Below are 12,711 nucleotides of genomic sequence, written 5' to 3'. Positions count from 1 at the left end.
TGCTCCAGTGTGGGTCTCTAAGATTTTTCCTCTTAAATTTAATTTCTTGGTAATTTCATGAAGGAAAACTATATTTTCATTATTTTTGCCCATTGAAATATACCCAAAGAACCTGACACACTATGCCATGGATGCTTTCTTAGTCATGTTATTTGCTATTCTACTCTCAATGGCGAGGACAAGGAAAAAGACTGAAAGTTTTTAAGTTGATGAATGGATAACAAAAATATGTCACAAGTACACTCTGTACTACTTACTGTTCAGTGGTAAGTAACAATGAAACCATAAAATTTTCAGAAAAAAATACATGGAACTAGAAAGTATTATACTGAGTGAGGTAACCCAAACCTAGAAAAAATTATGTCACATTTTCTCTCTCATTTGTGGTCCCTAGCTCTAAACCTTTATTCATAGTTTCTTTTTTATTTTTATTGTTTTATTGAGCTATATATTTTTCTCCACTTCCCTTCCTCCTCCCTCGCTTTCTACCTTCCCCCATGATACACACATTTCCATTTACTTAGGAGATCTTGGTTTTTTGTACCCCAATGTAGATTAGTTCCATTTGTGCCTCTCTTAGAGTTCTCTTTGTTGTCTAGGTTCTCTGGGGTTGTGAATTGTATAGACTGTTTTTTCTTTGTTTTATGTCTAAAAACCACTTATGAGTAAGTACATATTGTATTTGTCTTTTTGGGTCTGGGTTACCTCACTCATGATGTTTTCTAGATCCATCTATTTGCCTGCAAATTTCAAGATGTCAGTATTTTTCTCCTCTGTGTAGTACTCCATTGTGTAAATATACCATATCTTCTTTATCCATTTTTTGGTCGAGGGGCATTTAGGTTTTTTTTCCAAGTTCTGGTTATGACAAATAATGCTGCTATGAACACAATTGAGCTCATGACCTTGTGGTATGATTGAATATCCTTTGGGTAGTTACCAAAAGTGGTATTGCTGGGTCTTGAGGAAGGCTTTTTTTTTATTTCCTGAGAAATCACCATACTGATATCCAAAGTGGCAGTATCAATTTGCACTCCCAACAGCAATGGAGGAGTGTTCCCTTTACCATACATCCTCTCAATCATAAGCTGTCATCAGTGTTTTTTTTTTTATCTTGGCCATTCTTAGAGGTGTAAGATAGAATCTCAGAGTTGTTTTGATAGTCAGGAAATATGGGACACAATGGAAAGACCAAACCTTAGAACAAGGAGAAGTCCAAATCAAAACACAGAAAATAAATTCAACAAAATTATAGAAGAAATCTTTCCCAACCTAAAGAAATATATACATGTGAAGATACAAGAAGCTTACAGAATACCAAATAGACTGGATCAAAAAAGTCCCCTTACCGTATAATAATCAAAACACTAAACATACAGAATAAAGAAAACATATTAAGAGCTAAAAAAGAATATTCACAGTTTCTTATAAATCTGTTAATCCATTAAAAATACTATCATGAATATTCATGGGCTTAACAGGTCTTCCTTTCTTCTGTGTTTGCTACAAGAGCCTCACTATAGTTCTCTGCCACATTTTACTGCTCTGATTTTCATACTTAAATTCTTACACAGAGACACCTGCATATTAAAGAGAACTACTTTCTCTATCACAAGCCAAAGTTCTTTGGTTGTAAATAGACTTTTACTATTTCATCTAACCTGAGAATGGAGTTGAGAAAATTCATTGCAAACCTGTACCAGATGACCATGGTGTCAATTTTGTTTGTTTGACTAGCTTGCCTTCACTGTTTTGATATCAGATGTTGTTAGTAGCCTGGCTTTCTGTTTCAGTAATTTTATTAGCTTCACTCCACAATCAGGGGCAGTTTTTCACTGGGTTCCATCATTGCTAATGCATTAGCAGTATTGTAAGATATCCACACTGACTAGAGTCTATATGGTCTTCACTGCAGTGTTTTGCTATTGCCACTTTCATCATAAACATCCACCATGTGAATACATAACAATGACAAGATTCATGAACTGGCAATCATGAGACCAAATCAAGCAAACCAAATGCCAGAGCAATACTATAATCTCAATGTTTCATATGCAAGGAGCCTTTAAATGGTGGAGAAAGTGTGTGTGTGTGTGTGTGTGTGTGTGTGTGTGTGTGTGTTTGCCTCTAATTTATCAGGTTTAGTGTAAAATCATGATCCTATATGACCTCTGTGAATGAAGTTCTGTACAAGAGCCATTCCTGCTGTTTTGTTGCTTATTATTCTCAGTTCTGTGGTCCTATGTGCCAGCTCAACTTCACCCATGAGGTCTGGAATATTTACAATGTAATTCCAATCTGAGTATTTGTAGAGTTCTAGAGCCAGTGAAGGTGAGTCAAGAGCATTCCTCTTCTGCTATCTTTGTGGCCACATTTCCCATCTTTAATCTGACCAATGAATCTTTTCCTCTAGTTATCTGATATAATTTCTTTATATATTACAATTTTTATGATCAAATCTATTTTGTTGTTTAAGACTTACAAAAATTTCTCAGTTAACTTATTTTAGCAAAGAAAGATGTACTGTATATGTATAGTAGTTGGGGAACACCCATTAAATGAAAATGACACTATTGTGTTTGGTATTTTCCTTGGGAAGATACAACACATACAAATGTGCTCACAACAAGAAAGAAACCTAGGACAGATCACACAAGGCTTGCATCAAAGTCCAAATAGTTGAATTTGTCAGTTTACTGAGGTTACTAATAGTAGCATTAATGAGGAGTTATATGAAGAAGCAAGGATTGGCTCAAAAGCATTATAAAACCTAAACCTTAATATGGGTGAATATCATAAAAGCCTATACCCTGGAGCTCTCTACACAACCTTCAGGCAGTAAACAGTTTTTAGTGATCTCTTCTTGAATTCAGCAGGCCCAGGAAGCTTACAGTTTCTATAGAGCTAAGAAGGGCCGCTGATGAATCTTAAAATTTTCAGCTTTCCAGTACATATGGTATTTGTTTAATTCCTGAGTCCCCTGAGGCTTTCAACTGCTCTCATTTAAACAAGAGTGTTTCAATTCAGAAAAATTTTTATACAAAGTATCCCAATGAAGTTAAAGTTGGAGGCTCAGTTCTCATAGATGAAAGGGAATCATTAATTTGTTTATTTTGCATCTTTATGCAGGAAGTCATGATAAGCCTTCACTGTCTGCCTGGCCAAGTCATGTTGTCCCTCAAGGACAGTATGTGGAACTTCGATGTGACTCTTATAATGAGTCTTACATAGTCATGTTATGCAAAGGACATGGGGATCCTAACCATCAGGTCCATGAAAGAATGTTCCAGAGTAGACTTGCCTTGGGTCCTGTGACAGCAGCATATGGAGGAACCTACAGATGCTTCAGTTTTAAATATCAATACCCAAATGAACTTACAGCACACAGTAATCCTCCGAAGATCATAATTTCAGGTCAGAGATGAAGTTTGGAGTGTCTTTTCATAACCCCCAAATCTTCCAACCCTGGAATTTTCAGGAAAAGTGTTATACAGACGCTTGTATTTATAAAGGAATATTTAACACAGATAAATATATAATGCTTTTGGTATAATATGATACATAAGGACATGCATTTTCTAATCTCTAAGTCTTCCTGAGTGTTAAAAGATTTCAGGAGAAATCGGGCTTGAAGATGGAATTCAGACCTTAACAAGTAGACTTCAGGTTAGGAGACTATCCTGAATTATCCTGGGTCCATAGAACTATAAGGGTGAATATAAAAAATAAGTACAAATTCAATGATGGACAAAACAAAAAATTATGGTAAAGACACAATATCACTAACTTTGTCATGGAGGAAGATCCTAAGTGCCAAGGAATGCATGTGGTCTCTAGATGCTGAAAGGCAAAAAAAAAAATGGATTCTCTCTGCTACTTTGACCACTAACATATCCCTGAAATTACCTGGTTTACGCCGTTTTGGCTTTTCAGAGTTCTGATCTTCAGTACCTTTGTAATCCTTTTAAGAATCACCTTTGTGGTAATTTGCTATGGTAGTATGATGGAGGAAGGTCATTGGTTAAAAAATAAAGAAACTGCTTGGCTGGCCCTCATAGGTTAAAATATAGGTAGGCGGAGTAAACAGAACAGAATTCTGGGGAAAAGAAGCTGAGTCAGGGAATTGCCATGCTTCTCCCACTCCAGACAGACGCAGGTTAAGATCTTTCCTGGTAAGCCAGCTTGTGGAGCTACACAGATTATTAGAAATGGGTTATATCGATATGTAAGAGTTAGCCAATAAGAAATTGAAACTAATGGGCCAAGCAGTGATTAAAGGAATACAGTTTCCGTGTAATTATTTCGGGTAAAGCTAGCTGGGTGGCGGGAAGCAGCCCAGCGCTCATATTACAACAGTAGTAATTGGAAACTAATACAGGATCCTGTGTAAGGTTGAATTAAGAAGCAGAGAGGAAATGTGCTGAAAGGAGAAGAGTCAGGATGCTAATATGTCAACATGTTGGGAGGAAGCAATGCTTATGATACTGTATCCAGAATGACTTACAGATGTTTGAACCATAGAGAGCACCATATGAATTTCCAGATTAAATACCCTAGATAATAATTCCTTTAGCTATCAAAGACTATGCTTTACTCATGATAGAATCAAAAGGACACATGAAGCAGCCTAGTGTGACGTTTTCCTGCACTCAGCAATCATGGAAAATTACAATAGGGTCTATGGAAGAAGGGTTCAAAAGACACATTCTCACCATAAGCCAGTGGAAAAATATTATGTTGTTCCCAGAGCCAAATAAGTGGAAAATGGACACAAAAAGGCAGAGAAGTCTGTGTACAAAGGTGATATATACACAGACAAGGGCACTGGGACACTGACAGGAAGGACAGGTTAAGGGGAAAACATAAGTTTCCTTGGATGCATAGATATGGCTCAGGTTCAGACTCACAATCTCTTTATTTTTAGGAATCTACAGGAAGCCTTTCCTCTTGATCCTAGAAGCTCCTCAGGTAAAATTAGGAGAGAAGGTGACACTGCAGTGCCATTCAGAGATTATGTTTGACACTTTCACTTTCATGTCACATAGAAAGGGAATAATCAAGGACTCTTACCAGCTGTCTGCAGAATCTCATCTTGGGGGATCCCATGCCAATTTCTCAATAGGTCCTGTGACACCTGAACATGGTGGGAATTACACATGCTATGGTTCTTCCCATCACACACCATGTGAGTGGTCTGAATCTAGTGACCCTGTTGACATAAAGATCACAGGTAAGAGGTTGTTACCTGCTCATTATCTGTGAGACAGAACATATATTGTCTATACTGGAAGTCTTGAGATGTCGTGAGGAAGATGAGTGTGGGAAACTTAGAGGAAAGAAGCCTTGGTGAATATATTACTGACATAGATAATGAAAACAAACATGAGAACAAACCATTGGTTATAACATAAAGCACAGATACAGGGAGGTCAAGGGAGTCATAAATAGAGATAAAGAGAAAGTGGCAAGTAGGAAAGCTTGATATGAATTAGATTCAATGACATACTTCTACTTATGTTCAAAGGCCTATATAGTTCAGAATTTTGTCTGCCCTCTACCTTGAGGAGACAAGAAACCTGCCAGAAAAGGGAGATGAATCATGTGTCTGACCTAAATTTAACTTCTTAATAGGTCTAGTGGTTCATGAGTCATGAGGCCTAAGAACGGATGGCACCCATAGATTTTTCTTTTGAGTTGACAATTTTACACTTTTTTGTATTTGACCCATGATACAACCCAGAATAGCTTTGTAGTGCTATTTCATTTGTATTTTAATAAATAAAGCTTGCCTGAAGATCAGAGAGTAAAACAGTAGCACTAGTTAGCCTTACCGATAAGGCACACACCTTTAACCCAGTAGCCACATTAATTTGCCATAGAAACAGGGCGGTAATGGTGCATGCCTTTAATCCCAGCACTAGAGAGGAGTATAAAACAGAGGAGACAGCTCTCACTCATAGTCTCGTTCTGAGGATTCTTAGAAGCAGAATCATCATTTTTGGACTGAGGTAGAGGTAAGAGCCAATGGCTAACTGTTCTTTTCTGGTCTTCAGATTAAACCCCAATATCTGTTTCTGGGTTTTTGTTAACCATGCTAAAAGTGAAAGCCTGGGTAGTTGAACAAACCATCAATCTGCCTGTTCGTAACGTCTCTAAATGTTCATTGCTAAACATAAACATTTTTAGTTCATGTTCTAAAGTTATTCAAACATTATAAGATGGCTAAAAAATACTGCAAAGTGCCTGCAGTGATAATCTGATACACATAAAGCAGAAAATATATATTTATGTTTGCACAGAGTGAGTCAGAAAAGGAGAACTGAGAGGAATGCTCAGAGATAGACAGAGAGTGTGTGTGAGAAAATAGTAAGCATAGCAAGTGTAGGAGGTGCAAACCTGCAAAAAACTTAAGCCTTCATAGAAATTTGAAAGTAGAAATGGAGAAATAAAAGCAGATATTAGATATTTCAAAACAGAGATATTGAGGCAGATGAAAGATCACAAGTGAGCAGTATATATACTGTAGGCACACTGGAAGGAAGATTATCATGACTCCTGTTCAAAGGAAGCAAATGCATTAATGGAATATCCTGTGGGTTATAAAGAGATTAATTAACACAAATATGTAAAAAGAGATAAGATAGAAAATAGATAACTTAGAATGGAGTCAGATTCTAGGTTTTTGAAATACATAGAATGGGAAAGTTAAATGTCACTTAATTGGAAATGGACCATGAGAAGGAAAGGAGATTAAGAGAGGGATGGAGAAATATGTAGAATACATATGCTATGAAAGAGTAAATGGGGAAGGAAAGGACCAAAAAGTTGGTATAGGGAAGGGGAGTGGGAAGAAAATAAACCAAAGCAGATGTATGAGAATGTCAAAATGAAGCACATTACTTTGTCTGCTATTTAAAACAAAATAATAATTAACTCTAATTATTGATTTAAAAATCAATAATATTTTATCAATTATTGATAATTTTTTGAAATTTTTTAAAATCCCATTGATTAAAAAACATTTGTAATGAAAGAAAGCATAAAGAAGACCAACAAGGAACAGTAATAGGATCAGTGGAATTTGAGAAAAAATAGAAAATAAACATATAAATATAGAGATTTATGTAAGAACAATTAAAGACAAAATAGTGTAAATGTATTTAATTTCAGAAATTAAAAAATATTTTTAAAAACCTATGAAAATACATTATATATGTATGAATATTTAATAATTAATTCAATCGACAGATATTATTATTATATGCTAATAAAAGCATACTTTACAAAACAAAAGGAATGAACCAATGTGGCCAGACACATAAACTGTCAAAAAACAATAATTGCTGTTAAATATTTATGTACTGTGATGAGATCAGAGACTCATGATAATGTAGAAGAAAAGAGAAATAGAGAACAAAAGAAAGAAAGAGGCAGGTAGAAATGGAGCTATAGAGGGAAAGAGAGAGAGATATCAAAGACATGGAAGGACAGGGAACACTGAAGAATGAATAAGCCCTAAATGCTGCTAAGACGCTGCCCCTCTGTCTCTTTTCTTCCAGGTTTATGCAAGAAACCTTCTCTGTCAGCCTTGATGGGTCCTGTGGTGATGACAGGAGAGAACATGACCTTGTCCTTCATCTCTGACCACCAGTTGGAAATGTTCCATTTGTCCAGGGAAGGGGTACCTCAGGGACATGGGCTTCCTGCAGTGCAGAGCCACAATGAGACATTCAAGGCAGACTTCCTTCTTGATCCTGTGATCAAGAAAGGGACCTATAGATGCTATGGCTCTTTCAGGAATTCCTCCCATGTGTGGTCATCCCCAAGTGACCCCTTGTACATTGCTGTCATGGGTAAGAGAATCTCATGTCTAAAGACATCCTAAAGCCATGGCTGGGAACCATCCTACTAATAGAGAAAATGTATCTTAGGCAGCTAAAAGAAAGGGTTGCTGAGAGTCATTTTGTAATATATTTATTTTGAAACAATAGACTCAGTAAGATAAACACATGTATAACACACATGTAGAAGGAGCTTTTCATCCCACCCGGCTCCCGCATGGTTAGCTTAACACCCAAAATAACAACACACAAATTGTATTCTTTTAAACACTGCCTGGCCTGTTAGTTCTTGCCTCTTATCGGCTAATTCTCACATCTTGATTAACCTATTTCTAATAATCTGTGTAGCACCATGAAGTGGTGGCTTACCAGGAAAGATTCTAGCCTACATCCCTCTCTGGTCAAAGAATCATGGTGTCTGCCTCATTGCCTTCTTCCTAGCATTCTGTTCTGTCTACTCTGCCCACCTAATTTTCTGCCCTATTAAAAGGCCAAGACAGTTTCTTCATTAACCAATGAAAGTAACACATAGACAGATGACCCTCCTATATCACGCATATGTGTATAATAAATGTGGTGTGTGTTATACAAAGAAAAAGAGACTGTCACTTAAGAAAGTGTGTGGAAAAGTTGTAGTAAGGTTACCTAGGATGGGCTAGAAAGAGGGAAGGAAAGGGAAAGACAGATAATTATATCTCTGGCGTAGGACAATTCTCTATATTCTGTCAAATATGTTTTAAATAAATGCTGTTTGGCCAGTAGACAGGAAGGAAGTATAGGCAGGACAACTAGACAGGAAGTAGAGGTGGGTCAATGAGGACATGAGAATTCCGAGGAGAGGGAAGCTCCCTCTGCAGTCCTGTCCAGATACAGAAGAAGCAAGGTGTGACTACACTGCTGAAAAGGGTACTTAGACATGTGGCTAACACAGCTAAGAGTAATGAGCTAATGTAAGTTATAAGAGTTAATAAGAAGCCTGAGCTAACGGGCCAATCAGTTTATGATTAATGTAGACATCTGTGTGATTTCTTTTGGACTTAACAACTGCAGGAACAGGGCAGGACAGAAAACTCAGACAATATATCTCATTTAATAATTTTTATAAAAAGACATAGATTTTTAAAATGGATATCAGATTACAAAGTAATAAAAAAGAAGTCACCCAAACAATCTTTTCCTGCTTTGACAGCATTCTGGGATATGTATGTACCCAGGGAGAATAAGAGAAAGGTCAGGACAGACTCATCAGAGATAAGGTTGAAATCAGTTTGGACAGGTCAGAGATGGAGCAGTTCTGCTGATCTCTTCCTCACATAGGTCTTTTCACAGTATTCCTATTGACTCATCACAACTTCAACCCAAGAAGAGAGTAAACACCTCAAAGCAAATTGCATAATGGTATCCTATAATTCTAATTGCTCATCCCTAAAAGATGGAGTGGGTGCTGGTTACTGTTCAAATTTTAAGGACTGTCCATAAGTAAAAGGCAGACGGCCTCTTGATAGCTTTCTCATTCTCCTGTCCCCCTCCCTAGTAAACTCATCAAGGAATTGCACTTTGTCCAGTGAACCAGACTCTAAAACTAGTGAGTAAATGATTCTGCTTCTCTATTGTGGGAACTTAGGAACCAAAAACTCTTGGGTCCATGTTTTTGCTCAGTTTCCTCCTGACTCAGTAGTCTTAACATCATCATCTCCTTTCTCTGATTCTTAAACTCTGCAACATCATAAGATTATAGGAGCAGCATGAGAACTGTACCTGAGATCTGCTACAAGTGGAAAGGAGAGCAGATTTTAGTCCTTACTAGGGACAATGAACTGCTCACTCTAGTTCAGTTCCTCCTGGAAAGAAGGATATGGGGTGTAAAAAAGGAAACAAGCAAGCAGATTGATCTAATTTTAAAGAGCAAAATTATTTTATGAAATTATTACCTGTGATGTAATAGACTTGGCTTGACTTTTGCCCTTTTGGGGAATTTGTTGTTTGGTTCAAGTGTGTTGTAGATGTTGAAATTGCTAACCACATTGAGTGAGCACTGGTATCAATCTCAGATTAAGACAGTGAGCACATGACCTTTACCCAGTATCCTGAGGTTTTCCCCATGGGCAGAATGTCCATATATTCTTGGATGTGTGGACTTCTGCTGGTGAATGGACAACTTACTAGCAACAACACTGCTATAACTGATACTCCTTCTGCTAACAGTTATCAATTACCTACAGCCTCTTGACTAGGGGTGGGACTTCATGTCCACTTTCTTTTCTCCATGCTGGGATTTTTGTCTAGCTTGACCTTGCACTGGTCTTGGGCTTGTTATCTTGCCACTTTGTGAAGTTCCATATTAAGCTGCCCTCAATGTACAGAAGACAGTTTCCTTATAGTTATCCAAAGCTTCTTTTTGCAATTTATTCTTCTATCTCTTTCATAATGATGCTGAACATTTGGAGAAGGATATGAGATGTAAACATCTCATTTAGGGCCAAGTATTCTATAGTCTCTTATTCTCTACAATTTCCTCTGTTGTGGGTATCTAAATTAATCACCATCTACCACAAATATAGACTCCACTGTTGAGAGTTGGAGAAATGCATTATGCATAACAATAAGTCTTTAGGAGTCAGTTTAATGCTATTTGCATTAAGCAGAATATTACTAGTAGATTCTACATCAAGGCTGTCATAAAGAAACATTATAATAATTATCTTCAATCAATAAGTATTATGCAATCTATAAAAATGGGGATCCTAATATTTACCTCTGATGGGGTTCATGTCTCCCTCCAGATAATCACAGGATCAAACATATGTTGATTGGGCTATCAGTGAGCATGACCTTTGTCTTCTCTATCATCATCCTTAATTCTTGTTGTTCTGCAAAAAGGAGTAAGTCTCAAAAACAAGCCAACAAGGGTCATCTGAGTGGTGTGAGAAAACAATACCAGAGAAATCCAGGTGTTTGTTCTACATTTACAAAAGGATACTTGGAACAATACGGAGAAAATGAGGAAGGACTTTCAGGGATTTTTTACGCTTTTTTTTTTTAATTTTTCCATTCAAAAATTTCCACTTCCTCCCCTCCTCCCATTTTCCTCCCATACCCTCACTCACCCTCCTCCTTCCCCCTCCACTCTTAAGAGAGGCCAAAGTACCCTGCCCTGTGGGAAGTCCAAGACCCTCCACCCTCCATCCAGGCCTAGGAAGGTGTGCATCCAAACAGACTGAGTTCCAAAAAAGCCAGTACATGCAGTAGAAACAAGTCCAATTGCCATTATCAATGGCTTCTCAGTCAGCCCCTCCCCACATTGTCAGCCACATTCAGAGAGTCTGGTCTGATCACATGCTCATTCAGTCCCAGTCCAGCTGGATTTGGTAAGCTCCCATTAGATCAGGCACACAGTCTCAGTGGGTGGACCAACACCTTGCGGCCCTGACTTCCTTGCTCATCTTCTTCCACCTTCTGTTTATCAACTGGATCGTGGGAGCTCAGTGCAGTGCTCCAGTGTGGGTCTCTGTCTCTATCGCCATCCATCTCCAGACGAAGATTCTATGGTGATATTCGAAATATTCATCAATGTGACTATGGGACAAGGCCAGTTCAGGCACCCTCTCCTCTGCTGCTTAAGGACTTAGCTGGGGACATCCCCGTGGACACCTCGGATCCCATCTAGAGACAAGTCTCTTGCCATCCCTAAAATGGCTTCCTTAATGAAGTTATCATCTTCCCTGCTCCTATAACCTCTCTTCCTACATCTTAACCCTCCCACTCCTCCAAGCTCTACCAAATCCTTCCCTTCTTCCTTCTTTATCCTCCTCTCCCCTTCCACTCACCCCACACCCACTCTATGCTCCCAAATTTTGGCTGGCAATCATGTCTGGTTCCAATTTCCAGGAAGATCTATATATGTTTTCCTTTAGGTTCATCTTATTATTTGGCTTCTCTAGGCTTGTGAACTATAGGCTCAATGTCCTTTGTTTATGGCTAGAGTCCACTAATGAGTGAGTACATACCATATTCATCTTTTTGGCTCTGGGTTATCTCACTCAGGATAGTGTTTTCTATTTCCATCCATTTGCATGCAAAATTCAAGATGTCATTGTTTTTACCCTGAGTAGTACTCTAATATGTATTATTGTATTACGAGCGGTCGGGCTGCTTCCCAGCACCCAGCCGCCCACATGGCTAGCTTTACCCAAAATAATTACACGGAAACTGTGTTCATTTAAACACCACTTGGCCCGTTATATCTAGCCTTTTCTCGGCTAACTCTCGCACTTGGACTAGCCCATTTCTAATATTCTGTGTAGCCCATGAGCTGGCTTACCAGGAATGATCTTAACCTGCGTCTGCCTGGAGTGGGAGAATCATGGTGACTCTCTGACTCAGCTTCTTTCTCCCAGCATTCTGTTCTGTTTTCTCCACCCACCTAAGGGTTGGCCTATCAAGGGGCCTAGGCAGTTTCTTTATTAATAAGAAATCACTCCCACATCATTTCCCCTTTTTCTGCTTAAACAAAAAAGAAAGGCTTTAACATAGTAAAATTACATACAGCAAAACAGTTATTACACAAGAATTACAGTTACAATATTTATGTCTATTTTATCCTTTATCATAACTAAGGAAAACTATGATTATCTATTCATTCTTCAACTCCATTAAAGACTCCAGAAGGATATAATACTACCTAAGTAAACAAGAAATAAGAAAACTTTAGAAATGACAGAGACATCTCGCTGCCTGTACAGTCACCCAAAGTTCTTTTGTACCGTTGGGGTATCCATCTTCGGCCTACAGGCTCATAGTATCCAGCAGACATTTTCATCAAGCAGGAAATTCCAAAGACAGTTCAGTCACTTTCTGCTGTGTCCTGCAG

At 38.1% G+C, this 12,711-nt stretch overlaps 1 protein-coding gene across 1 annotated transcript in view; it reads left to right on the top strand.

Annotated features, from left to right (window-relative positions):
• Positions 1–12,711, top strand: part of LOC101996008 (leukocyte immunoglobulin-like receptor subfamily B member 3) — a 127,625-nt gene that overhangs the window by 77,851 nt on the left and 37,063 nt on the right. Inside the window, exons 9-14 of the mRNA XM_026777131.1 lie at positions 3,130–3,414; positions 4,925–5,230; positions 7,560–7,846; positions 7,943–7,947; positions 9,389–9,426; positions 10,625–10,764. Coding sequence (XP_026632932.1) covers positions 3,130–3,414; positions 4,925–5,230; positions 7,560–7,846; positions 7,943–7,947; positions 9,389–9,426; positions 10,625–10,764 — 1,061 coding nt within the window. The remainder of the gene's footprint in view (positions 1–3,129; positions 3,415–4,924; positions 5,231–7,559; positions 7,847–7,942; positions 7,948–9,388; positions 9,427–10,624; positions 10,765–12,711) is intronic.

Source organism: Microtus ochrogaster, unplaced genomic scaffold (genome assembly GCF_000317375.1).
Source record: "Microtus ochrogaster isolate Prairie Vole_2 unplaced genomic scaffold, MicOch1.0 UNK47, whole genome shotgun sequence".
NCBI lineage: Eukaryota > Metazoa > Chordata > Mammalia > Rodentia > Cricetidae > Microtus > Microtus ochrogaster.
Note: the sequence above shows the minus strand (reverse complement) of the source record. Positions and strands in the feature narration are given on the sequence as shown.